This window comes from Chlamydotis macqueenii, chromosome 31 (genome assembly GCF_036417535.1).
Source record: "Chlamydotis macqueenii isolate bChlMac1 chromosome 31, bChlMac1.mat, whole genome shotgun sequence".
Lineage (NCBI taxonomy): Eukaryota > Metazoa > Chordata > Aves > Otidiformes > Otididae > Chlamydotis > Chlamydotis macqueenii.
Genome location: NC_141586.1, coordinates 568,851 through 596,691, shown reverse-complemented (window position 1 = coordinate 596,691; position 27,841 = coordinate 568,851). Strand labels below are relative to the sequence as shown.

The 27,841-nt window shown below is 48.6% G+C and overlaps 1 protein-coding gene across 1 annotated transcript in view; it reads right to left on the bottom strand.

Moving 5' to 3' along the window:
* The window catches only part of LOC104487134 (leucine-rich repeat and fibronectin type III domain-containing protein 1-like protein), a 42,684-nt gene that overhangs the window by 2,595 nt on the left and 12,248 nt on the right, over positions 1-27,841 (bottom strand). The window contains exon 2 of the mRNA XM_086769172.1: positions 8,810-10,207. Coding sequence (XP_086625298.1) covers positions 8,810-10,188 — 1,379 coding nt within the window. The 5' untranslated portion in view covers positions 10,189-10,207. The remainder of the gene's footprint in view (positions 1-8,809; positions 10,208-27,841) is intronic.

Sequence of the window (27,841 nt, the reverse complement as noted above, 5' to 3'; positions counted from 1 at the left end):
TAGTAATGTTACTTCCACAGGAAGCCCATTTTGAAGATCAAGGGAAAAAGGCAAATTCAAACCTTTGGCCCACAGATTAACATCTTCTAACAGCTCCATGCTGCTCAGTGTCTTGTAATCAGGTGACCGGTAAGAACAATCTGAGCACGGTATTTGCACCGGCAACTAAGTGGGGTCTTCTGTAGCTCAGTAAGTCAATATACTGACGTCCTTACCTCGATGCACCCCAGTGCTGAGATCGTTTGACTTCCTTTACCTCGATGCACCCCCAATGCTGAGATCATTTGACTTCCTTACCTCGATGCACCCCTAACGCTGAGATTGTTCCACGTGAATTCCAAATATTCCTTTACCACAAAGTAGCACTGGTACTAAATCGACAGGTGAGAAAGATCCCGAAAGAAGAGCTGCATGCTACGTGACAAATTCCCACAGACCACAGTAACGACCACACGAATCACAACGTCCTGTTGCGGACCAGCTCTTCACATGTTTGGCTCAGATTCCTCGCTGGAGTAAAGTAGCGCTGTTGGAGAGGAGTCAGTGAAACAACATTGATTTCTAGTGAGTGGGTGGGCACGTGACCGCCTCCCGGCCACAAAGGTGGGGGGGGCAGTGGTGGAGTAGACTGACCACTTGTCATACGGTCTTTTCCGAGTCGTTATCCATGGGACTAAGGACCATACAATGCTTAGACTGGAAAGAAAGGAGAGCTACACCTTCAAAAGAACGTTCTCCAAACACACAGCTGCTACCACTTCGTTTCCAACAACTGAATTTCTGTGGCCATGAAAAATCAAACGCTGCCTTGTCAATGTACGTGCTCCATCACAGATTCACCAAAACGCTAAAGGAGGAGACCCCCAGAGATCTCCAGCCCAGCATCCCATGCGGAGCAGCATTGTCACAGTTGATCAGGTCAACCACGCTTCTGCCTGGCCAACCTTCCGGGAGCAGTCCAAGTAACACCGCAGCATTAAACTACCCTTCTCATAGATATATTTCCACTGATGTCTGATTTGAATTTCCCAAACCGCAACTCGTAACCATTGCCCCGGTCTTAATTTATAACAGCAGCTCCGCAGCCTCCACAGAATTGGGCCACATGCTGGGTTTTATGGCTAACTAGTCTTTTCCTGCAGGAAAAACAGGGGTTGAGGGGAAACCGCACCAGGATTTCCTTGTCAAATTGAAACACCCAAACTACATTAACAAAACTCCTAGCACACACATAACGAGAAATTTAACCCAACATCAATGTAGGAGGAAACGTGCAAAGCTGGCAGCTGCTGCAGACCAGCAGAACAAGCCCTTGAAATGCCTCGCGGCCACCGTTTCTCGTTCAGAGCGCAGGCAATGCACATCGAGGTCAACCATCTGGAAGAATTAACAACAGGCTCATCACTTCCCCGCCCTCCAAGCATCACATCACGGAAACAAGCCTTTTGTTGGGATTGTTGCTCTACAGTTCCACATTTTTTACGCTGAGGGTGGTGGAGCACTGGCCCAGGCTGCCCAGAGAGGTGGTGGATGCCCCATCCCTGGAAACATCCCTGGCCAGGTTGGACGGGGCTCTGAGCAACCTGATCCGGTTGGAGATGTCCCTGCTCCTTGCAGGGGGTTGGACCAGATGACCTTTGAAGGTCCCTTCCCACCCAAACCATTCTGTGATTTTACGATTCTCCTATACCGGCTGAGCACTGAAACCTCAAACTATGCCATCCTCCTTGCTCTTTCCCTTCTTCCACAGATTTAATTCAGCCATGTCAGTATGTAACGTTACACCGTGACAAAGAAAACACCACGGTTGGGTTGTCTCACTGGGCCAGGACTCCAGAAAGCAATTCATCAATCCTCAGCTTTTCCAGGTACGACGTTTGGTAGAGCGTAGCCGCCGATTCTCCCACGCTCTGCACGTGAATGCGGCCCTCGACGCTCGGCTGGCGCTCCACAGAGCGCCTCTCCAAGGCTCTCTGCCCTGACATTTGCCTTCCTAAAACATATAGCGTTATCGATTATCAGATATCAAATATCCAATTAACTTTTCAGTCTTCTGTTCAGACGCTTTTCATAGTGACCAAACACAACAAGAGAACACCGTGCCTGGGACCGGGCTGCATTCATAGAATCACGGAATGGTTTGGGTGGGAAGGGACCTTCAAAGCCCATCCAGCAGGATTTCCTAGCAACCTGTTCAACAACAGCAAAATCAGCCGGGCAGCTCGAAACAGAGATGGAGTCTTTTGGTTGGACTCTAACGGATAACGATGCTGTAACACTGCGGCCAGACTGCCCCAAATTAATCACTTTTCCTTCGGCCAACCCCCTGCTCCCAATCGAACACTACCGTTCTGAAGGTTTGAAAAAAAAAAAAAATTTTTTTTTTTTTTTCCCCCTGCCATTTCAGCTGTTCAATTGGGAGGGGAAGGGGTGGGGAACTGGAGGCGCTGGAGGGAGCCCCGTGACAGGAGGCCTTTTTGAACTGAACCTGTCTACCAGCTCCTGAGCACCCAGTTCCCTCTGTGATTAAAGAGATTAAAAAGCAACCGGTATAGAGTCTGGTTTTCCACAGAAACACGCGCCGAGACCCAAATGACGTCTGTGGAGGCGAAAACACCAACAAAGACCATCCTAAGGCAGCACAAAACCCTAGGCCGTCACTGAGTGCAGGCTGCTGGCTGCCTTTTTCAGAATCGTTATTTTCACACAGTTGACGCTGCAGCCTGGAAATGAAACGACCATGCACCAGGAGACACGGAGCTATGAGGCGTTGACGACAGGTTTCTCATTTATAAAGATTTCACAACAATCATGCCCAAATTTTTGATGGAAGCAATGACAGCAATTGGTTCTTATTCATACGATTAAAAAAAAAAAAAACAACCCATACTTCTGCATCAACAATACAAAAGGAAACAGGAATGTTCTCCTCCTCCAGAAAAAGCTTAAACGTTTGGGAAACACGTGATTTTTCACGTTTGAATGATCTCTCCGTAACGCAACAGCTACCATCCATCACTCGCACCTGCAAGGTCTCGTTTTTACAAACCATGGTGCGGCGCCAGCCGCAATCAGGTGGGCTGCCTCGTTAACGAAGATCCTCTGTGGCCTGAGGAATCCTGACTTTGTAAGGCTAATCCAAATTAACCCAGCACAGTGTCAAACATGAGAACATAAGGCTTGGGTTTTTTTTTAATATTCCCATAAAGGGAAATCTGAGGAAGAGGTTTCCAAGGAGAAACTCCCTGAAGAAGCCTGGAAACTGCCATGACAACTGCTACGCTGCAAGACAAGAAGAAAAGCTCCCAAAATTAAAGCCGGAGAGTGACAAGTCATGTGACTCTCTGTATTTACAGATGTCAGATGGCTCCCACGTTCCTGGACTTCCATCAGGTTATCCTCTTTTTTGAGGAATGACTGCTGTCCAGGTGAAGAAATGCAAACAGGAGCATTTGGCCAAGATTTCTTCCTGACAAACCTGCCGCCGCTCGTGTGCGGACTTGCTGGCCAACCGCGGCGATGCCGACACACTCCAAAAAATCACCGCCGTCACTGCGCGCACGCCCAGCGACTCCACCGGCTGGAGAGGCACATCGCGCTAGCCGCAAGCCCGGGCCCATCCGTGCGGCGCACGCACAAGGTCCAGGATGTCAAGGGCACACGCCTGGCCACCGAGGAGCTCCAAAAGCCGCGGTTCACCGATCGAAGCCTAGCATGGTCCTGAGGCTTTCCGTGGCTCCGCACTGAACTAATTTAAGACTTTCTGAGCAGACGTAGCGTGGCTGATTCCAACTGCTCTTCACGCAGCAGATGCGATCGCTGCTATATCGATCTGGCGATGTAGCGCCTTTTCCCCAAGAGTGACAGCTCTGCCCTTTACACAACGGTACGCTGTACTCCCTGAGAAAAGTGTAGCCTCCCAATTTCTAAGTTTTTCTCTCAACAGAGACAACAAGGACATCTCACCAGCCGTTCTACGCAATCTATAGTCTCTCAATTATCTATAGGGAAGCATCACTATTAAATACTCATCTTCTAATTTAGAGCACGTTGTTGCAGCTAATTAAAGTTAGATGATCACTAGCTATGAAAGATTACATCCAATGCTCAGGAGACTGCTGCCTTTGATGTTATGAGATCCAGCTTCTAATTGGCTAGGGCACGTTGTTATGAAGCGTTGGTGATCTGCTGCTTACACCAGCTGTGGTACCAACCGAAGTTCACCCAGCCCAGCTCAGAAATACAGAATCACGTGGGTTCTGTCACGGATTAATTCCTGCCTTTTAAAGCCTGTGTAACGTCCGTCACCGCTGTGTGAGGATGGAAAGGTCAGTTCTGCTGGTATCTCGTTGCCAAGAAGAGAAACCCGGGCAGGACACTTGGGCAATGGCGGTTAGACTAAAATCATAGCATTGTGAAGTCCGAACTGCACAGCAGCTGTAATCAGCATCCAGACTGCAGGCTGTTAAAGAATACGGATCCATTTATACCTCAGAGCAGGAAAAGCTGCACAAAGTGGCTGTTACGATTCTCCCTTCCCTCTACACACGGCTGTGCCACAACGGCTCCCGACCTTTCTTCTGAAAACAAACACGGCTCTGACTTTCAATATTGATGCTTTCCGCAAATTGCTGCCTGCACCTTAATTTACTGATTCTGGATTGTTGCTGCTCGTCTTGCCAGGTGCTTCACTCTGATGCAATTTTCTTTCTCCATAACTAATGTCTGCCTTCAATTTTTGCTAAACCGGGTCCCGGGAGATAGGTCAGTGTGACAGTTTCCGTTTCACAGAAAGAGAGGAGTTAAGCGACTCACCAGCCGGAGGCACAACTCCTGTTTTCTTTTCCTTACGCACCACTGGGAAAAACGCTGGGTGGCTGTGTTGTGAATCTCCCAAACAAGGAGCAATGATGATTCAACATCTTTGTCGGCGACACGGACAGTGGGACAGAGTGCACCCTCAGCAAGTTCGCCGACGACACCAAGCTGTGTGGTGCCATCGACACGCTGGAAAGGAGGGATGCCATCCAGAGGGACCTGGCCAGGCTGGAGAGGTGGGCCCGTGCCAACGTCATGAAGTTCAACCAGGCCAAGTGCAAGGTCCTGCACCTGGGTCGTGGCAATCCCAGGCACAAATCCAGGCTGGGCGGGGAATGGATGGAGAGCAGCCCTGAGGAGAAGGACTTGGGGGTGCTGGTGGATGAGAAGCTTAACATGAGCAGGCAATGCGCACTTGCGGCCCAGAAGGCCAACCGCATCCTGGGCTGCATCAAGAGGAGCGTGGCCAGCAGCTCGAGGGAGGCGATTCTCCCCCTCTACTCTGCCCTGGTGAGACCCCACCTGGAGTACTGTGTCCAGCTCTGGAGCCCCCAACATCAGAAGGACGTGGAGCTGGTGGAGAGGGTCCAGAGGAGGCCACGGAGATGCTGAGAGGGCTGGAACAGCTCTGCTGTGAGGCCAGGCTGAGAGAGCTGGGGCTGCTCAGCCTGGAGAAGAGGAGGCTCCGGGGAGACCTGAGAGCGGCTCCCAGTGCCTAAAGGGGGCTGCAGGAAAGGTGGGGAGAGGCTGTTCAGCAGGGCCTGGTGGGACAGGACGAGGGATGACGGTTTTAAGATAGAGGGAGGCAGGTTCAGACTGGATATAAGGAAGAAATGTTTTACACTGAGGGTGGTGGAACACGGGCCCAGGTTGCCCAGAGAGGTGGTGGATGCCCCATCCCTGGAAACGTTCCAGGCCAGGTTGGCCGGGGCTCTGAACAACCTGATCTGGTTGGAGATGTCCCTGCTCCTGGCAGGGGGGTTGGGCTGGGTGGGCTTTGAAGGTCCCTTCCCACCCAAACCGTTCTGTGATTCTATGATTCTATGATGCTCTTATGTGCAAGGGTACACAGGCAGCGTAACCGCAGGCAGGGCGTGTACGTTATCGTCACACACATGGACGGATAATTTGATTGCCCAAAGGTAAAATCAGGAAGAATATCACCGCCCTCCTTTTACTTCCGTAGGCTCCTAGCCTGGGCGCAGATGAACGCGCACTTATCCACAATCACCTCCCCAGAAGGAGAAGGAAACGGAACGGTGAGGAAAAATAAAGGAGTCAAAGCAGCAACTTAAATTCTCAAGATAAAGCAAAGTTGCCATAGCAACTGCTCTTCCCGTGGTGCCACTCAACTTGATGGAAGTGACAGGTTTCCGATGCACCCTGCACCGCTTAATACTTTTTCCAGGCAGCAAGCTACCGCTTGCCAGAAATAAATTCCGCAGCACGCTCCAGGCAGAAGGAGGCTTTTCACCTTCTGTAAATCCCCTCTGGCAGGACTCGCGCACCGCCGCTGCTGGGTGTGCTGCTGTGCATCTCTTTACATCTTCACTCCTCAACGGACCGACTCTGTGAAACACGGTTACACCACCCTTACCCCCTTACCGAAAACGCGGAGTCTGAGCGGGGGCTTGACCGTGCAAAGGGGCAGCGAATCAAGCCGGGGCCTCCTGTTTCCCCAGCGCACATTAACGCGCTCGACGTAAAACGCTCCGCCGTTCACAGCAGAACTTGCAGTAGCAGTTGTTCAGAACTGCCGCCCAATTACCACTTCTCTCGCTTTAGCGCAAAACTTCCTTTCAGGATCTGTATTTGATGATTACTCACGGTGGGAACTGAAGGAGAACACACAAATTTTCATCTCTGAGAGGCCCATTGCACGACACTCCATTACGCCGCATTATTTGAAATCGCTGCTCTGTGATTTGAAGTATGAAGTAATTTTACGGTTTCGTTACCCACCCCGAGCCTCTTCGTTTACAGGAATTTGGGCCGAGGAAGGGGCACGGCAGCAGTATCCTTCCCCATTTCTTCTTTAGGAACAAGCCCGTTCAGCAGCAGTACTCACCCCTACGGATTTATTAACAAGCTGCCATGTGAATCACTCTATTATTTTTAGAGACTTTGGAAAGTTTAAAACTCCTGGAGAATGAATTGCTGCCATCCTAAGAAGACTGCCGCGCCGCCTGAGCAGCCGTTACGGCAAAGGATGAAAAATCCCATTAAACAACTCTCTCACGCTACCACAGCGGCTGTGCCTGCGATGCTCCCATGGCTCTACCTGCTTCTCGCTTTGATTGCTTCACTTTACTTTCTTGTGGGAGAATCGAATAAACCCCCTTGAAAACCCCGGTCACAGCTATCGCGGCATCTCTGCTTCACACTTCCCTTCATTTCACAACTTGGCCGTTCTTTCGAACAGCAATGTCACAAATGTTCCCACAGCTGACAATTAAATGAGGCTTCATCTTCCAGCCAGCTCCTCACCGTCCCTGTCAGATACCAACAAGGCAGCCTCCCACTCCCTCTCAGAAGACCTTTGCTTGCCCTCCCCGAGTCCTCCTGCTTCCTTTCTCGCTCGTAGCTGTGACAACGGGAGGATGAATGGCATCCTTCCTCAAAGAGACTCCGGGGATAGGCTTTCTAACGCGAGACTTGTGAAAATCCCACGTGACTGTAAAGTGAAATGTCTGTTTCAAGGACCTCACCCAATTTCCACACACAGTTCCCTTTTTTAACAAGAATTTGCTTGCCGTGGCAGGTATTTGAAATACGAATCCCAGCGGAACAACCATCCGGCATTACTTTCCTTAGGGGACTGCTTGCTAAAGCAGCGTATTTGAACCTAAAGTTCCTCTGGAGGTAGCAGATGTCATTCTCCGTTCGCGTACTCCGCTCCAAACGGTACTGCGACCAGCGGCATCGCGTTAGGAAAATCCTTCTCACGCAGCCTAGAGCGGTTGTAATCCTTACGAGGGACACAACTACGAAATATTAAATCCTAACCAAACGCTAGCTCCCGCTTTAAAGACATTCTCCCCTTCCCTGTCCCTGCCACCCCCAGCGAATCACAAACAGAAGCCTGTAAATGAGAAAGGCAGAGAATCCGAAACTCAGACTTCAGCTATAAACTTAATCTGCGTGCTGCCCACTGAGACTTCATAGCAAATAGTTACTCCCAAGTAAATTTTACCAAATCAGCTCCAGTGGACAAACGTGAAATCCACACAAAATACATTACCTAAAACTTTCTGTGCGCTGGCCAGTTCATACCAGTGAGGTTTGTCCCCATGACACCACAGACGTGGAGAAAAGGGAGCACGCAGTGACTAACAGGGGCTGAAGGTTTGGCACAACACGGGAAGGTCATATCCATAAAGGCAGAACGTTGCTTGGGGCATCTCTCAACTTGGGGCATCTCAACTCTGGGCATCTCTCAACTTTGGGTGTCCCTCAACTTTGGGTGTCCCTCAACTTTGGGTGTCCCTCAACTTTGGGCGTCCCCTGCTCCTTGCAGGCGGGTTCGACTAGATGACCTTTAAAGGTCCCTTCCAACCCCAACTATTCTATGATCTTGACTTTTTCCCTCTTCCCCATATTTTTAAGTAAAAGAATCACACTTAATCAGCGTAAAAGGTAACTAAAATCTCCATTTCAGTTTCCTTAAATGTTAACAACTAAGATATTGCTCATCAGCTTCACTTGGTCCATTAAACTGGACTATGAAACTTAATTACGTCTGGAAAGAGTTTAGAGACTCTCAAGAGGCAGCACAGAAGCAGATGTATTCTTAGTTTTAATAGCGCAACTCCTCAACGACGGGAGTTTAACGAGCAAAGTCTAAGGCAGGTGTTGTCTCCTCATCCCCTCATTTACAGCTCCTGCTTGCAGGACAGCTCTTGTTACACAGAATATCTCAATGCCGTCCTCTTTTCCTGCTTCCACTACCTGCGTCACGGAGGTACGAGCACGGCGATGCGAGCGAGGTTACCTGTACACCAGTATGTCGTCAGTAGAGCTGTTGTACTGAATCTGGTACATCCGAATCCCGGGGAGGTGATGCTGGGAAGGCCACTGGATAAGAGCAGAGGATGACGTCAGCTCAGCAACCACGACCGCCTTCTCTTGCTGAGCCTTTGTTTCGTTTGGAAAGCTTGACTTGGCAGATATGAGAATATCTGAGGGGCCAGGCTCCGCGTCTTTATCGCAGTTGGTGCTGTTAGCAAGGTTAGGGTACGGGGTAACGAGGAGCTCAACCGGAGACGTCGACTCTCCTGCAGCATTTGATGCTATGCAGGTAAACGTGCCCTTGTCACTCAAAGAAGTAACCAAAATATCCAGAGTACCATTCTGATAAGAAATTGTCCTAGACGTGTTAGAGACCAGCTTCCCGTCGGGTGAGATCCAGCGAACGTAGGGATCTGGATCGCCAACAGCTTTACACTTCAAAGAGATGCTTTGGCCTTCTGTCGCTGTTAGTTTTGGGGTTCGGTGTGTTATCATGGGGGGTTCACAGACAAATTCCTCCTCTTTAATAGACCAAAAGTATTTGCCCATCAGTTCGGGTGGAGAGGCGCAGGTTTCTAGATCATCTTCTCTGGTGAGACGTCTCAGCCAGACGAGTTCGCAGTTGCAGTGCAGAGGATTCCCTCCGAAGCTAAGCACCAGGGACGTCAGCGGAGATCCTTTAGACTTGGCGTACACGGGTATTCTGGAAAACAAAGGATCAGGAGGGATCTTTTTCAGCTTGTTGGAGGTCATGTCTAGACGGGCAAGTTTGTGAAGGTTTGAGAAGATTCCCTCTGGCACAAACTCAATGAGATTATGATCCAAACTGACCGTATTGACATTAGAAAGTTTGGCAATTGTTTCCCACGGAAGGTTAACGAGATTGTTGTAGGACAGATCCAGGTCTTCAATGGTTTCAATAAAGTCATCCAACGACCCAGGAGAGATATAGTTTAATTGATTGTTACTAAGTATTAAATGTCGGAGGTTAATTAAACCTTTGAAATGGTCTTCGTTGATGTAGGTCAGTCTATTACTATCCAAGTGTAAGGCATGAAGGCCTTTAAGATCAAAAAATGCATAAGGCATGATCTGACTTATCGTATTCCTCGACAGCGTCAAATGAATTAGGTTAGTCATGTTTGCAAAATCTTTTCTCCTAAGCGTAGTGATAAAGTTATCCATTAACCTTAGTTCTGCTGTCCTCCTGTCAATGCTGGGGGGCACAAAGAGAAGCCCCGTCTTCGTACAGAGAATTGTGAAGGATGGAGACAGGTTTTGACACATGCATCTTTTGGGACACGTCATCATGGCCTTCACGGCTGTGCTAATAACCAGTAGAGAGACAACCAGCCTTTCCATCGTAAGAAAAATAACAGACCTAAAGGGGGAAAACAAAAAAAAAAAAAAAAAAGAAGAAAACTATGTAAATATATTTTAATTAGGTATCAGAAATAGGTTTACATTGAAGGTTTCATTACAAGTCCACCTGTGTGAACTGGAAACACCTTGCGAGACAACGATGAAATTACCTGCTCAGATTAACTCGGATATTTTGAGAGGTAAGAGCTTCTACCTCTGTGCCAGTTCTCGTCCCAAACAGCAACGCTTTAGATTGACCGTGCGGCAACAGTCCACCGCTCCTGCTGCTCTGGGACGCGCTAACAGGGTTATCTACCTCCAGCAGCTCTCCACAACCAAGGGAGCTGGACTTTAATGGGTGGAAAAAGCAAGATGTGAAGCTGATGCTTAGTGAGAGGAATGCGAGGGGGAAAAGCAAATAAATATCCAAGATTTTTTTTTAGGTTAAAAGTACATCAGCGTAACTTTTATGGCTGTTTGCTGGCGCTAGAATCTCATTTCAGCTTGCACACCACTTTGTGATTATGCTCTCCTCGGTTTTTTTTTTTGCCATTACAGACGTCCTACAACTTTTTGTCTTACCCCTCAGGCTCATCCATGCCCTGTCTCAGTTTTACCTGCACCGAGCAGGGAGCTCTTTGCAGAAATTAATGTTTTAAGGACAAGGGCTTTTATCCCCAGGAGGTGGCAGAGGTCTCAAATTTCTCCAGCAAATAAGAAGGAGAAATACCATCAAAGGCATTTCTTAAAGCAAGGATACGTTCAGTCAGAGAAGCAGGTACGTATTTTTTTTTTTTCTGTGCAGCACAGGTAGCAGCTTTAGAAAAATAAATTTTGCAATTGCACGTGGTTTTGGTCAATGAAACGATCTCCGTGAAATCCTGTGTCTGCCAAGTTATTTCCCACTGTATCTGAAGCTACACCAAGGGCAGATTTTCATTTCTACTTTATCTCCAGCTGGCTGGAAAATTGCTAAGCATTAAGTGTGCTGAGTCAGGCAACCAGGAAGGCTAAAACTCCCCATCTGCAACGTAAAGGACTCCAGCGATGTGCTTGGGTCCTGGTACAACCCCATTCCAAACGCGAGCTGGCAAATCCTGCTCCAAAAGGAGGGCAGCGGTAGTCTACCTTCCTGCATAAACTCTAGCACACCGGAGATCACAGCTGGTGAGTTCGTTCCAGGTGACAGTTCCTCCATTTAGGGGGTAAACGCGGTGTAAAAATAATCAACTACCGCCTCCGAGAACAAGCGGTGCAACCCAAGACATGGTCCTTAGTTTAGCACAAAGCTGGGGACAACAGCGTAATCTGCTGAGTCAGCTATCTGTACAAGAGCCTACCGAAGCCTTTGCTTGCAAGGGCACAACTTCTGACAGCACGTTTGTCTGTGGGTTTGGGGTTTTTGGGAGGTGGTGGTGTTTTGTTTTCTTTTCACGATTTCCACGAGTTGGAGCTCCTTTACGGGGCAGCAGATCTTTACGACACAGAATGACCCTACCAAAGTTGCAGAGTCTGGAAATTAGTTTGGTTAGATCAAATGTAAAGCTCCACACGGGGGGGGGGAAAGAAAAAAGTTACTAAAAATCAACCTTATCAACCCTTATACGGGGTTACTACTTCAATTCAGAGAGCACAAAACTCAGTCTAAAGCGTGCGCTCACCTTTTAACCAACACCACACATTCACTTATTCGAGATTAATCTTTAGTCGTATGCAATTCTAGAGATCGAATCTCTAAAAAATACTCTGTAAAAAATAAATTAACCAAAGAGACAAACCAATCCATCAATCCCTCTCCAAAACCTCGGAAGAGTTACAGCACAGACGGCACGAGGGGCTGAGACGATGGCTCAATCCGCCCGGAGAAGAGAAGGCTTCAGGGCCACCCCGCGGTAGGAACCTTCTGGTACCTCCGAGCAGTCTGTCAGGGAGATGGAGCCAGGCTCTTCACAGCAGCTCCTTTTCACCGCGAGGACGGTGAGGCAGCTTGTCCAGAACGGCTGTAGGACCTCCGTTCTGGGAGGAGGCGACCGGACAAAGCCCAGACCCCAGAGCTCGCCCTGCTTTCCACAGGAGATGGGACCCCAGAGCCTCGGAGGCTTCCTCCCGCCCGCGTTATCCCATGGATAACTCCACGTCTTTCACAGCTCCGCTGTCACTCTACAGGCCGTAGCCTCTGCCTGTCTGATTTAGTGCTGGTTTCAATTCTGAACATCACTTTTTACGTTTAAGAGTGTCAGTTCTACGTAGGAAACAATAAATTTTCTGTTAAGAGCGACTGAGTTGCGGGAAAACAAATCCCACAGCAGAGTTTGCACAAAGCTAGCTCACTTTATACTCACAATTTTTTTCTGATAAGCTCCCCCTTAGTAACGTCTTGCTTCCGGATTCTTTTTTTTTCTCAACAGCTTTTATGATATTTCATCTAGTGCGCTACACGCTTAGTCTTCCAAATATTTGCTTTTTTAAGAAACCTGTCTCTACCCTCACTCCATCCCGCACGCCGAAGCCGCCTTTCCTCTGATGGCTCCACCTTTTCACTCCTGCTAGGTACAAATGATTAACGGACGCGCAATTATCCCCAAAAGCTGGCTGCTGTGCAATATTGTAATTCCCTTGTTTTGTCGTTAGCAAATATTAATGCAATGTTAATGGATTAACTGCCATCTGGGCTGGAGGAAACCAGCACAAAACCACCTCACTTAACGCGATATGCTGTTGAAAAATAATTAAACCTTGCTAATGCGAAACCGCGGCACTAAAATTCACACCTCTCGTGTGAGGCCAGGCTGGGAGAGCTGGGGCTGTCCAGCCTGGAGAAGAGGAGGCTCCGGGGAGACCTGAGAGCGGCTCCCAGTGCCCAAAGGGGGCTGCAGGAAAGGTGGGGAGAGGCTGTTCAGCAGGGCCTGCTGCGACAGGACGAGGGGTGATGGTTTTAAAAGAGAGGGAGGCAGATTCAGATCAGATATTAGGTACAAATTTTTTACCCTGAGGGTGGTGGAGCACTGGCCCAGGTTGCCCAGAGAGGCGGTGGATGCCCCATCCCTGGAAACATTCCAGGCCAGGTTGGACGGGGCTCTGAGCAACCTGATCTGGTTGGAGATGTCCCTGCTCCTTGCAGGGGGTTGGGCTGGGTGGGCTTTGGAGGTCCCTTCCAACCCAAACCATTCTATGATTCCACGATTCTCTTATCTACTTAGGAAGCATTTTTCAGCATTTCCCAGCGTCCTCTTAAAACGTCAGCACAGTGTCCGTCCCACCTGAATCACAACCTCAAAGCAAACGGCGCTGTCTGCGGGCCAAGCCTGCACGGGAGCCCACCGCCAGGAACATAAGGAGCAGCTGCAGGAGATGCTGCGGATGACTCCGGTTGGAGTGCTCCTCGCTTTGAGTCACTGTTGAATCAACGTGGGATTGTGAGACTAGGTGTCGCCGTGCTGCCTCCTTACCAAAGAAATCATTACGCACCAGCTCATCTTTCTGGCATTACGGAAAAAGGGAAAAGTGGGATTTTTATGAAGCGAAACACCAAGTAATGAAGCGTCCACCTACAACTATTAGCCATTCGCTACGAGAAGATGTTCAACACTAAGTGTTGCCAGCTCTACAGTTTCCACTCTTCAACCAGCCCGGGATGTTCTACAATTGATGACAGCTAACGACACTCAGAAGAAGGCTGGCAGACAATAATTCCATTACAAATCCCATGCCACCGCCGTTCCCACCAAGCAAAGTCTAACAAGCATAACATGGCACGCTCAGAACGTGTGCAGGCAGGTATGTCATTACGCTGCCAGAGAAACGATCGTGTTCGCAGACAATGCGCTAACAAAGGAACAATATTCAGATGAAAACATGAGATGCTCGACGTGAGCCGGCAATGCGCCCTTGTGCCCAGAAGACCAACCGCGTCCTGGGCTGCATCAAGAGGAGCGTGGCCAGCAGGTCGAGGGAGGGGATTCTGCCCCTCTGCTCTGCCCTGGTGAGACCCCCCTGCAGTGCTGCGTCCAGTTCTGGAGCCCCCAACATCAGAAGGACGTGGAGCTGCTGGAGAGGGTCCAGAGGAGGCCACGCAGATGCTGAGAGGGCTGGAGCAGCTCTGCTGTGAGGCCAGGCTGAGAGAGCTAGGGCTGCTCAGCCTGGAGAAGAGGAGGCTCCGGGGAGAGCTGAGAGTGGCTCCCAGTGCCCAAAGGGGGCTGCAGGGAAGGTGGGGAGAGACTCTTCAGCAGGGCCTGCTGGGACAGGACGAGGGGTGATGGTTTCAAAATAGAGAGAGGCAGATTCAGATCAGATAGTAGGAAAAAAATTTTTACACTGAGGGTTGTAGAGCACTGGCCCAGGTTGCCCAGAGAGGTGGTGGGTGCCCCATCCCTGGAAACGTTCCAGGCCAGGTTGGCCGGGGCTCTGAGCAAGGCAGGCAGTTAACGTCCCACCACGTGGTGGTGTGCGTGCGTTTTATTTCGGCCTGCGCTGCCTTTGTCGCTGGCCGGAGCGCGGTGAAAAGCCGATACGGTGCCTTTGGAGGACAAAAAGGATGCCAAAAGTTAATCTAGACTGACATTTTAATTCAAAACACAAAAGATACAGCAGGCTGGTGGAAGAGCAGAAACTAGCATGCCAACTGTCACTCTGACCTTGTAGATAAAGGACTCGGAGGAGTTTAGAGGAGAAATAAAAAATAATAATCAAGCTACTCAAAGGCTGTAGCAAAGTGAGCATCCAAAGTTACCACCATTCCCTTCAGAAATGAATGTTCAATATTTAATTAGACAATAATCTGCCGAACAACGCTTAAAAGGCCAGCGTGTGAAACACGAATCCACCGCACGTGACCTCTCTACCGCAGAAGAGACGATCCTTCGGTATCGCAATTAATCCCTGACCACTAAGCATCCCTCAGGAACAACGCTCACTTTGGCTTTGCAGCTGAAGAATGAAGGGAATTTTTAATTTTTTTTTTTTTTTCCTTTTTTTGTGGTTTTCCTACACAGGAAGACTTGAGCACTCTGGCAAGACAGATGGACAGGCATTTGGCAAGATCTGCTGCCTTCAACAGAACGGGAGCAAGTCTCTGTAATCATACGGGCATCTGCGACAGAGGAGACAAAACCCAAGTCCTACAGCAACAGCAAAAACCAGAGGGGGGGGGGAAATAAAAAATTTGGAAAAAAAATAATCATTGAAATCATAGAATAGAATCATAGAATGGTTACGGTTGGAAGTGACCTTCAAAGCCCACCCAGTCCAACCCCCCTGCCAGAAGCAGGGACATCTCCAACCGGATCAGGTCCCTCAGAGCCCCGTCCAACCTGGCCTGGAATGTTTCCAGGGATACAAAATTTAGTCCAGAGCAGCCAGAAAGGACTGATAAAGCGTTTGTCTTAAACCTGACTTCATCTTGCAGGAGATCAACGTTGTCTAAGGAGACAAACCGACCTCAAGGGTCTCTGCGCCTGCAGAGCTTTGCTTACCGCCAGAATTAAAAATGACGACGGAAGGGGGAGAGGATTTGAAAATAAAATTATAAAAAAATAAAACACAAAGGCCTGCATTTTAGGTTTGGGTGGGTTTTTTTTGGTTGTGGGTTTGGTTTGGGGGTGGGGAACGGGGGGGTGTTTGTTTTAAAACTATTTCAGATTGGATTATAAAAGCACGTAACGTCTTCTCGCTGCTGGTGCGCATCCGGCGGCGGAGGCAGACTATTTACGAGGGCCAATTAACGCCGGCTTTGGTGCTCGTCTTGATTTCTGCAGCAGAGAACGGCAGCCTCCTCGGAGGCCGAGCAATAATAAGGAAAATAAAGAGGCTGCCGTTTCAGAACAAGGCTAAGAGACACAAACGGAAACCAGCGTGTCCAACACCGAGCTCTCGCCCCTCACCCGGAGCGTGAGGTGGATTTGAGCCGTTAATTAATCACGCGCCATCGACATCAGCTGTTTCTGCAAAGCTCTGGTATAGCTAAAAGGATTTTTTTTTTTTTCCCACCAGAGAAATTCCTTAAACGACACCGCTTGGAGACAGAGTATTTTTAGAAACGAGAAGTGCGCTGCTGAGCATCTCCAGCGAATGTTTAATCAGCGCTCAGCGAGCCTGGCTGAATACGCTTACAAATGTTTGTACCCAAACAGGGTTTGCTTTTTCTTTTTTTTTTTTTTTTTAAAATCTTTTTAAACATGTCATATTTCTTCTCTTCATCTAGGGTCAAGCCTGCGACAAAAAAAAGAGCTGGAGGGTGCCTCTTCCTGAGCATCACCGGGTTATATCACGCCCCACCAAGGCTGCGTCGCCTAGAAATTAGCTCGGTGTACACCTTAAAGCGCTGTGCACAACAAAGTACATCTAAGCCGTCTCCGTTGTCACCTTGTTCCAGTTAAATTGGACCAGACAGTCAACACCAGCCAAAAAAAAAAAATCCACAACATGAAAAAAATAATAATGAGCAATTATTTCCAGCGCTGAGAACCTACCTAATCCAAGGGGAGGAGCAAGCACCGCTATCAGTATCGAACACGGGTCTCGACGCTCTCGTTCTCCCGCAGGACGCTAAAGTACGCCAATTAAAAGATTAAAAGTAACAGTGGAAGACTATTTGGAATTGTCCAGCACACAAAGATTACGCAAGGACGAGAAAGCTCTGTTTTCTCTCCAGCATCTGGCGAGCAAGAGAGAGGCCAGCTCCACAGGCGTCACGATTTCGCACAATTCCCACACACGCAGAACCGGCGTTCACTGGGAAAGGCTTTTTTGCCCTCCGTATCACACACAGCAGCTATCTCGTGATTTTAGGTATGGGAAGGATCAATCACACCTGAACCACTCCTGACAGGCGCTGGTTTTCATCTTCAAATCCTCCTCCTTCCTAGGAAACCTCTCCGCAATGCTCTTCACACCATCACGTCCCCGATGGCCGTGCACCCGGTCTCACCACCCACTGAATGAAAACAAGGAGCACCCTCTGCTCAGTCCCTCTGCCTTCTCCGGAGAAAGGTTCAACCTCTCCTGACTATATTCTGCAGGGAGATGAGCCGAGAGAAGAGAGAAGAACAAGACCAAGAAGAACAAGACCAAGACGAACAAAACCAAGAAGAGAAGGGAAGGGAGAAGAGAAGGGAGATGAGGAAGAGGAAAAGAAGAAGAGAGAAGAGGAAGAGATGGCTCCGGGGAGACCTTAGAGCAGCTCCCAATGCCTAAAGGGGGCTCCAGGAAAGGCCTTTAAAAAGCCTTTTCTAGGGCCTGTAGAGGTAGGATGAGAGGTAATGGTTTGAAATTCAGAGAGGGTAGACTCAGACGAGATGATAGAAGGAAGAAATTTGTTAGGATGAGGGTGGTGGGGCACTGGCCCAGGTTGCCCAGAGAGGTGGTGGATGCCCCATCCCTGGAAACGTTCCAGGCCAGGTTGGCCGGGGCTCTGAGCAACCTGATCCGGTTGGAGACGTCCCTGCTTCTTGCAGGGGGTGGGGCTGGGTGGGCTTTGAAGGTCCCTTCCAGCCCAAACTGTTCTGTGATTCTACGTGACTTGCAGGTACCAGATCTGAACACAGATCTTCCATTAACACTCAGGAGGATGCCCCAAGTCCTGCAGAACTGCAGATTTTTAACAGGCTGCCTCAGAGACAGCATTGAGTAAGTTTTCTGGTGCTTTACTGAAACCATCTATACCATTAAATCCATTCTGGTGAACTAATTATCCCAAACTGGAGTAAGCTCTTAATAATAAACTGAATTATTCATGACTGAGTTCCTTTGCAGTATCTAACACGTCCGGTCTGCCAGGGTTTGGCGAGCGTGCAGGAGAAGCACGTAAATCCTTGGCACACAAAGCCCCCAGAAACGCAGGTGAAAACAGAAGGTGGGAAGGAGTCCAGACATCAACCCCACCTTTCATTCACTGGATCCACAAACTCTCTCTGGTAGGTCAGCCGCAGGTCGCCGTGGTTGACCTCAGCCTTTTTTTCTGTCCACCTCCCGCATCCTGGAGCATCTTCCTTGAGGAGTTACAATATCCGTATCCAAGACGAGGCACGCGGGACTATATATAACCCAGCTCTACGTCGCTGCTGACAGCGTGGCCTTGCAACTGTGCCCATTCGCTCACTGCAAAGCGGCATTTCCTCTGGACACCTGCCTACGCCGGACAAGATTGGCCCGACAAGCTTGGCAGAGAACTCGGAAAGGTTTTTAAAGTCGTTTTCTGAATCATAAAACCTACTGACAACTTCCCAAAAATCTACAGTGCCAAACTAAGCTATGCTGGAAGCACAGAAAGCTGACATTAAAACACAAAATATCAAATCTAATTACTTGACGGCCCAAACAAGTAGGTGTAGATGACCTCAACGCGGTGTTAATCAAGGGGACTCTTCATACGGGCTGGAGTAGCTATTGCCTTTGCTAATTGCAGCACTTCTTGTGTCCCAGTTGCTATTTTGGTCAATGACCTGTTCTCCAAAAACTGATTTTTTTACTCTAAAGGAAGATTGTTTTCTTCAATATGAACTTAATTCTGAAACGTCCATCTCTGGAAACTGAAGAGATGGTAGCTCGAAAACAATGGAAGCTCAACCACCTTTTTTTTAAGGTTTGTTTGGTTTTTTTTAAAGATTTTATTCTTATTTTAATTTGTGCAGATGACCAAACACAAGAGCAGAGCTCTAAGACCTTCATGAAATATAAAAGGGCCCCTATCCTGACGGAAAAGGGGGAGAATTAAGCTTTTCTTCCTTCAAAGTGTCCTCCAAGCTGAGCGGCAAGCCCGTACCACTCTGCGCTGCGTTTTGGGAGCCTCCTGCACTGTCATCAGTGGCTCATTTCGGTACGGAACCCTCAAGGCAAAGGATTCTCCGTTCAGATTCACCACGTAGTGTCACAGACATCCCAAAGCGGCCACCCATCCTGAAATTAAGAGGTGATGTTCTCTTCCAGAACTGCACTTTATTGGAAGCATTAGGAGTGACAACATCGCAGCAGAGGCAACAGCTGCAAGGATCGAACACCGAACGGTAAGGCAACCTAGAAAGGGCAGCCAATCCCAACATAATCTTCCCAAAAGCTCTTTTTCGAAACCAGCCAAAAAAAATTGCTGAGAGCCTGGTTTTCTCCAGAAATTAGAAGTTGCAGACACAGGAACACAGCCTCAAACATCTAGACTAGATAGAAGGAAGAAATTTTTTATGATGAGGGTTGAAGAACACTCAAACAGGTTGCCCACAGAGGTGGTGGATGCCCCATCCCTGGAAACGTTCCAGGCCAGGTTGGACAGGGCTCTGAGCAACCTGATCCGGTTGGAGATGTCCCTGCTCCTTGCAGGGGGGTTGGACTGGATGACCTCTGAAGGTCCCTTCCAACCCAAACCATTCCATGATTCTATGATCATTATGGGACAGGGCAGGTGGAAATCTTGGTTCTAAACATCTACAATCTGTGAATAAACCAAAAAAAAAAAAAAAAGTGAGGTTGTGCAAAAGCAGGAGGCAATCACCAAATATCATCCCAGCCTCTAAGGGCTGGAGAGTCAGGTCCTGCAGGTCTTTCAGGGCCTGGCAAAATACATGCCTTGCATTGGTCCTTTCTGCTTCCTTGCAGGGGAGATGTCCAGACAACCAAAACAGTCCTGAGATTAAAAAAAAAAAAAAGGAAATTTTCATTCTAAAAAAGTGCTGACAGCCTCCTGCAACGACTTCGCATCGGGGATTCTGTGCTCTCTATCTCTTGCTTTGGTTTAGAGTTTTGTTTAGAGTTCCACCGCATAATGCGAGTTCACCGCAAGGTTAATGAGCGTCAGGATGACACCGCTGGGGATCGTTACCACAGATGCATTAAGAGTCACAGTTCTGAACTGACTTTTGGCCACACTGCGGCTCCTCGACGCCGAACAGCTGGTATTTATCTTTTAATTGCCATATAACTTTGACTGTTTGCCATTAAGCGGCCACAGAAAGGGCGATCACGAGTCAACAGTTAGATGGAAACATCAACCACCGCCACAGGAAACTTAAGAAATGCTGAGGAATTTTGAAACCTCAACAAAAAAAAAACCCCAAACCAAACAAAAAGCCAACAAACCTATGCCATCCCCTCGTTAGTTGCTTTGACCTTTAGAAATATAGGGAAGGAAACAACATAGAAGGCAAAGAGCCTTCAGCTGACCAACTCCTCCAGGTCTGCATTGGCCAACGAGAACAATGTGAATTTTGATCACGGCAAGGATGAAGGTGCTGGGGCACAACCACGCCATAGCATCTCCCACTCTCACAGCTTGTGGAGAGGGGAGTGTATTGCACCCCTTATATTTGTTCATCACTCCCAACCCTTCGGAGCCCGTAATAAATCACCGCGGCTTCACAGTTGGAACGACGCAGCTCACGAACTCAGCAGGAAACGTGCAGCATTTCCCAACCTGCTTGTGAACAAGCGAAGCAAACACCAAAAATGCAAGTCACCTTCTAGAAAACGACGGTTATCTCCAAGATCACGTTCAGGGAGAATGAGTTCTCTGCCCAACAGAGTGGACTCTATCCTTAGGTCTCCCAAGACCACAAGCACGTTCTGTGTGCTAATTCTCAGAAGATAAACTTCCTTTTGGTGTCTGCTGTTGATACAGTTTGGTCCACGCTATCCACTACTCGTATCTGTTTAGGTGGGATTCACCGGAGGTTATAAATGCTGTCACTGGGCTTGTAATGGCTTTGTAGACCCAAACGACCTAGACGCTAATTCTATGAGAAGGATTAAAACGAAACAAGAAAACTCACTCAAATCCTCCGGCTGCCAGCAAGAAAAGTGAAACGTTTGAGACGAAGAGTTTGCAGGAGCTTGAGCAAAACGGACGAGGTTTGAGGTCCACAGCGAGACGAGATTACAGAGGAATTCAGTAGCGCTAACGGTAATTTTCTTTCCAAAAGTCATACTCAAATCCAGAAATACTTGGCACTAACATGTAATCCTTTGTGAGCGCCATAAAAGATCAAAGACAGTCAAAGTAAACCGACAGAATTAAGGGGCTTTTGAACAAAAAAAAAAAAAAACCAACCCTATTTCCTTCCAAAACTCTTCTCTCAGAGACACAGCAACCCAAGCACAGAAAGAGAAGTCAGATATGGTCTGGATGATCTTGGTGGTCTTTTCCAACCTTAATGATTCTATGATATCAGGAAGAAAGACTGAACTAGCGTTAACGGTCAGCACCTAATAAAGCTTCCCCTAAATACCGCACACACTCAAGACTTAACGCTCCTTTGGTGTACAGTCTTCCGACCTACAGCCCTTAATGTCTTGAGAGATGTTTTAGCAGCACCTCAAAGCCAACTGATATCATGTTCTTTACCGTCTCCTACTTTGGCAAGCAATCATTCCCCAAGTTTTAAAACACAGAGCAAAATGTCTGCTTGACAAACTTGCCTCCTGAGAAGCATGGATAAAATTAGGGGACAGCTAAAGAAATCAGAATCCCAACTTTTAATATCAGGAACCTTTCACAGCTGGGAGGTTTGTTAAGGATCGCTTACCGTCCCCGTTGCCCTCACGCCCCAAGATGACATTTTCTGAATGGGACCTGGAGGACTTGCACTGAGATCGATTCGAGATCTCAGACTGTAGGACTGCTTAGGTCCTGCACGTGGCACGGGTATTTACTCCCCTTCCTTGCTCGGATGGAGGAACACCCTGGTTAGTCTTCTGCACTGCAGTAACCTCGTTTTATCCTCAGTGCCTGCTTCTTCTGTGCCTTTTGTCCATAGGCAAACAGAACCTTGCGGCGCTATCAAAATAAGTAATTGCGGAGCTTGTCACTTGGGAGTGAGTCGGACTAAACAATTTTAAGATCAAGCAAGATCAGACCTTTTCATGACATCTTTACACTCTTAAAATTCAGCTCTTGGAAAACCAGGGGCTATTTCACCACGTCCTCCATTCTAAGGAAGAAAAACCCTCTGTTTGAAGTTTTCACAGACAGAACAGTTTATCTTTTGAATTGTTTCTGGCAGAGAACCCATTCCTGGTTTTACGCCGAGTACAAACAGAACAACAGGCAAACAAAATCCCAACAGGAATTTAAGGACCTGCAAGCTTAGACTTAATAAATGGTTGCACCGTTCCAGTAAATCTAGGTTATTGCTGCAGTTCTAATTGCACTGAATAGCTCCTAAAAATCATTTATCCTCTGGCAGTATCCTTTGTAAAAAAAATGCACATGGCACAATAACAATAAAAACAACTCCCTGTGGTTAAGAGTCAGATGAGATGACAGCTCAGGCCTAACAAAGCTCGACTCTGCAAGCGACAGATGTTGAAAAATCCTAGGGAGGAGCGTTCCTCCGAAACGCAAAAAGCAACAACCGTCTAACTGCCCGCCGGCTCGGCGGAAACAAGGCAAGAAATTGTCCGCTCCTGGTGGGATCCGAGTTTGAGGTTGACCTAGCTGAAAACTCCAAGGTGAAGACTCCAAAACTCCATTCAAGACGCAGCTGGCACAAGAGTCCTCTCCTGCCCGCAGACCACTCCAGTTCAAAATGGTTTGGTTGGAAGCAGAGCACCTGCTACACGTGACGGGGAGAAACTCTTCAGCAGGGCCTGGTGTGACAGGATGAGGAGTGATAGTTTTAAAAGAGAGGGAGGCAGATTCAGATCAGATATAGGTACAAATTTTTTATGCTGAGGGTGGTGGAGCACTGGCCCAGGTTGCCCAGAGAGGTGGTGGATGCCCCATCCCTGGAAACGTTCCAGGCCAGGTTGGCCGGGGCTCTGAGCAACCTGATCCGGTTGGAGATGTCCCTGCTCCGTGCGGGGGGGTGGGGCTGGGTGGGCTTTGAAGGTCCCTTCCCACCTAAACCATTCCGTGAATCTACGTGCAGCACAAATTGCTCTCAAGCCTCCAAAACCCACTGCACAGTGTCAGGCAAGCCACGTTTTTCTTGCATTGACAAAGAAATCGCCCCCTCTGTTGAGCGACACTTCCGTGGCCTCAGCTGCGAGAATGTCAAATATTAAATATCAGACTGCCAAGGGCAAGAGGAATTATCTAAATACCAGAATGGATTAATGATCCGGGAAGCAGAGGGTAGGTCAAAGACCCAAGCGGGCCAGCTACACACTATCTCATCATTCTGTTTAGAGAAGCATCCAGGTCACACCTTTGGCCAAGGCAAAGAAAATGTGTACTAAGTGGAGAGGTGACAATTATTCGCGGTGTATAATTACTGCCACTGAAGAGGGCAAAGCAACACTCCTGGAGCGCATGGAGGGTGCTACAGCCGAAGGATGCTCGCTGAGCGGGAAGAGAGAGGGAGGATGCTGTAGGGTGGTAGGAGAGCCTGCGCAGTTTTGATAAACATCACAAATTTGGCCAGCTTGCCGGCTTCCTCTCAAGAAAAACCCCAGCCCATCCAAAGCAGAAGAGGAGTTGGGAGGCTGCCAAGCGTACTAAATGTGCACCGAGGTACATCAGGGCTCTGCGTGCGTGTCAGCATCAGCAGCCACAGCATCCCTCCACGTGAAACGGAGGAGATGCCTACGGAAGCGACTGCCTCCCTACAACATTCACTCCGCAGCCTGCTAGGAGATATTGTTCCAGCTAGAAGGACCATGGGGAAGGTCCTCTCCGTCTCAATTCCCAGCAAACCCACTGAAGGCATCTTCAGCAACTCCAGCCCCGCTCGCGCCCCAAACGCTTGCTTTTCTCATCTTCACCATCTGTGTGGGTGAGCACTGTCCCATTATTGAGTAACAATACAGTTTCTAGCACACAGAACAAATAAACAACCGCATTTTCCCGTGTTACTTACTTCCCCTCCCACCCCCAACCATGGCTGGGTTTTAGGTGATTTAATACGCTGAATATTTTCTTTGTCAACTTCGTATTTTTACAGTGTAGGGAAACGTGGAATGAATTAAACGCACATCCCAAAGAACAAGGCAAAAGGAAAGTAAAAAAAAAAACAAACCCAAAAAACCCACAAAGACAAAAGTGGGAATGGCTGCTGGGTTTGTGACTTACAGCAACGTTTTACTTTTCATGCTGAAAAAGGAAGAGCCTGCCACGCAGAGGTGCCACAATCCAAGCCACGCTGCCTTTAGGAGAACACAAGCTATTTAATCTGAATTACATCCCTAGCAGATTATTTAAACTGCACTTAATCCTCATGTGACCACTTTTAATCCCAGTTTAAGTGGCTGCAAATCAGGATTAGCCAACTCCACTCGCCTGCAATGACTGAACGCATTTTAATTCCGAACAAAAGCATTCACTTGGGGATTTATTTTGCTTTAACTCCTTCAAAGTTAAAGCCAATTAGTTAATGCCACAAAGCTATTGGCTTAAGAAGAAAAAAAAAAAAAAAAAACGACCAAGGAAAACATCTAACCTCTCTGGGAATCGCTGCGATTTGCTGAGCTGTGAAAGTGGACGTTGGAGAGCAGGCCAAGTTTCATCAAGAGAAGCTTGACGAAGCTTGTGTGAAAGCTTCCAAATAGATTCCAAATTCCTGGAAAGTTAACCCAGTTGACACCTTTATTCCCATCTACCCCATTAAAATCCCAAACCTTTCCATTCTCTTATCCCCGTGGGGGAATTGTCTCAGTTCAGTTGTTCCCAGACCACCGCTCTCTGAAAAAGTTACGTCACGTTTTGATAAGCAACCGTGCGCACCTAGAGAAACATCCCGTAAGGAAAAATAACGGACACGTCTAAAGCCAACCAGGCTCGCTAATGCCGTCATTCAGCCAGGAAGCAAGAAAGGCGAGGAGAGGTGACGCGCGTGCTGCGGAGACCACACACCCTCCGACTCGGCCATCTGAGCATCCCGGTGTCGGACAGCTCTTCTGCCAAAGCTACGCGGGGCGCCGAGCCGTCGCAGGCCAGCAGCCAGGAAAGCTGGCGCAGACACTTAAGGAGAAGAACGCTGCCCTCTCGCTCTGCGCATCTCAACGCAAGACCGCAAAGGGGCTGACATCCCAAACTCTTGACCAGGGTCATGGAAAACCACCAGGTCCGTAAGTCCCCTACCAGCCTTGGGATGCTCTCGTAGCCCAAGTTCCAGCTCCACCCAACCCCACAGTATTTTGGAAAGTCATGACAGGCCTTACGCATCCGTTATGTTCCAGCCTCTCCCGAGGCAACGTTTCGCATCGTTGGGATGCAAGTCATCCTCTGAGCCACCTCTCCTTCGGCAACATCCCCTCCTGGATGCCGACAAGGATTGCACCATGGCGAGCTGGGTGAGCTGAGACAGCTGACAGGTATCAGGCAATTCCACAATTACCATCAACTACTTCAGCTACTTCCTTTTGCTTTTCCAGAGAGTCTAAGACACGCTTTTACTCTACGCTTATCCGAAATACTCGCAGGAAGCACGTTTTGCTGTACCGCTGAAAGGCATTGTATTTTTTTTGTCTCCCGTTCTACGAAGGGAAAGGAGCGGGCTTGCAACAAAATCCAGCTCATGCCAAGCTTCGTTAGCCTCTGCGACTAATAACAGCCTCGTCGGGCCCCAGCTGGTGTTGCATTTCCCGTCCCCCACTTAGAATTCATCCTGCTTCAAAGGTTCGTGAACACCTTGACAGGAGAATCCTAGTGCTGAATTTTTGCAGCAACAGCCAGACAAATGCCATTCGAAAACATATTGGAAAGGGGAATAAAATAAAAAAAAAAATGGGGGAGGGGTTAAGAGGGGAAAAAAAGGGACAAAAAAAAATGTTGAACCCTCAAATTCCCTCAGACATTTTACTGAGGGATGCAGACACAAACTAGAACCACCCAGTATCAACATACATTCTGCACACTTTTAATAATAATACAATAAACACGTAAAACCCTGCTTTGACAGGCTCTTTTTCAGGAGGATTTGATAAATGGGTGTTTTATAGGCGCAATTTTAAAGGTTCATTTTCACGCCATCTAAAAGGCAGCAACTATTGTGTTACACGGCAGTCAGCGGTGAATCAGCTTCCGTAAAAACCTTCGCCAACAGATGAAAAGCAAGAAAATGAGATCGAGAAATAATGACTATCATACGCGCGAGAAAGCGACTTTAGAAGATGCAGCGTGTATCAGGGAAGGCATTACTGTCCTCTTGTTAAACCCAAATTTGCTGCGAGATGCAGAAAGGTCTTCTTTCCAAAAGCGCCCAGACAAAGGCAAAGAGCTCCCGATGGAGCCTGTGCCGGGGAGGAAATGTAAATGTAACAGCAAAGCCGGATGTCTGGGCAGGACCTTATCTCTCAGAGCGTTTAAGGGGAGGATTATATTCCAGTGAGTAAAAAGCCATGAAGGCTCTGACACCGAGATTTACCGTACCGGAGCAGAAGCTTCTCGATCCCCCAGGGCTGCTGTGTCTGACTGAATCAGCCGCGTTTCCACATCCAGAATCCTCCTGAACTGACCTGATTCTCCAAGCGACGCTTTTCCCCAGACTGTCACTGAGAAGCCTTGCACCAAGCCAGAAATAACACGGGGAAAAAAAGCAAAATTGTGCGGCTTTTCCAGCGGGTTAAGACTTGTGGGCGGAAAGCTTCCTCTGCGGCGCTCGTAGGGCCGTACGGCAACGCAGCACGGTCCCCATCACATCTTTTCAGTCCTAGCATTGCCCTGTTGCTTTAGTCTTTCCGTACGCTCCTCGTATAATTGTTAATCCTCATTTTCCACCAAGCGTTGGTAGCCCTTACCGGATCCTAGTTGCTGCCTTTGCCGAGCAACGCAGCATCTTCCACTTTTCCTGCTTTCAGGAGATCTCACAGAGCTGGAGTGGCTTCCCACGGCGACTGGAAACCCAAGCAAGGCCACCCAGAGGCTTCCCCAAGCCTTGAGCCCAAAGAGAAGCCATCTCCAAGCCCCCACCTCCACCACGGGCGCTAACGGACAGCTTGGTTGGCTCCAAAGAGTGAATGAACTCCTGCTACACCAGCTTTGCCTGAAGACAAATCAACCCCTGAGAGCAAATCTGATTTCTGCATAATTAATAGACTCTCTAACGCATCACCCGTGGCGCCTGTGGGCTGTCTCGGTGTTGTAGATGTGGAACTACCCAAAGGCACCTCTCCAGCGCCACGGTGTGAAAGGCTGGAGGCTGAAGAGGGCATTTTGATGAACACTCTGACCTCTTCCCTCCTTAAGCTCTGGCTTAAGAGCGTTGTCACCTTAATAGCATTTGGACTTACTGCTCACTTATCTGGGGGAGAAAGGTGCATCAGCAGCTCCGGCTGCATGCCTCCGATACCCAAACGTGGGTACTTTTCAAAGCAAAACACCAGAAAGCCCTGCAGTCCTCAGGATTGCTACGTAGAATTGACACCCGGTGCTTTCCTGGGGAGGAGTACAGAAAATACTGCGCTATCAAGAGCATTCCCTCTGGAGATGTCCTTGCAGACCCCAAGGACAAAGGACATTTCATAGAACCATAGAATCACGGAATGGTTTGGGTGGGAAGGGACCTTCAAAGCCCATCCAGTCCAACCCCCCTGCAAGGAGCAGGGACATCTCCAACCAGATCAGGTTGCTCAGAGCCCCGGCCAACCTGGCCTGGAATGTTTCCAGGGATGGGGCATCCACCACCTCTCTGGGCAACCTGGGCCCGTGTTCCACCACCCTCACTGTAAAACATTTCTTCCTTATATCCAGTCTGAATCTGCCTCCCTCTGTTTTGAAACCATCACCCCTCGTCCT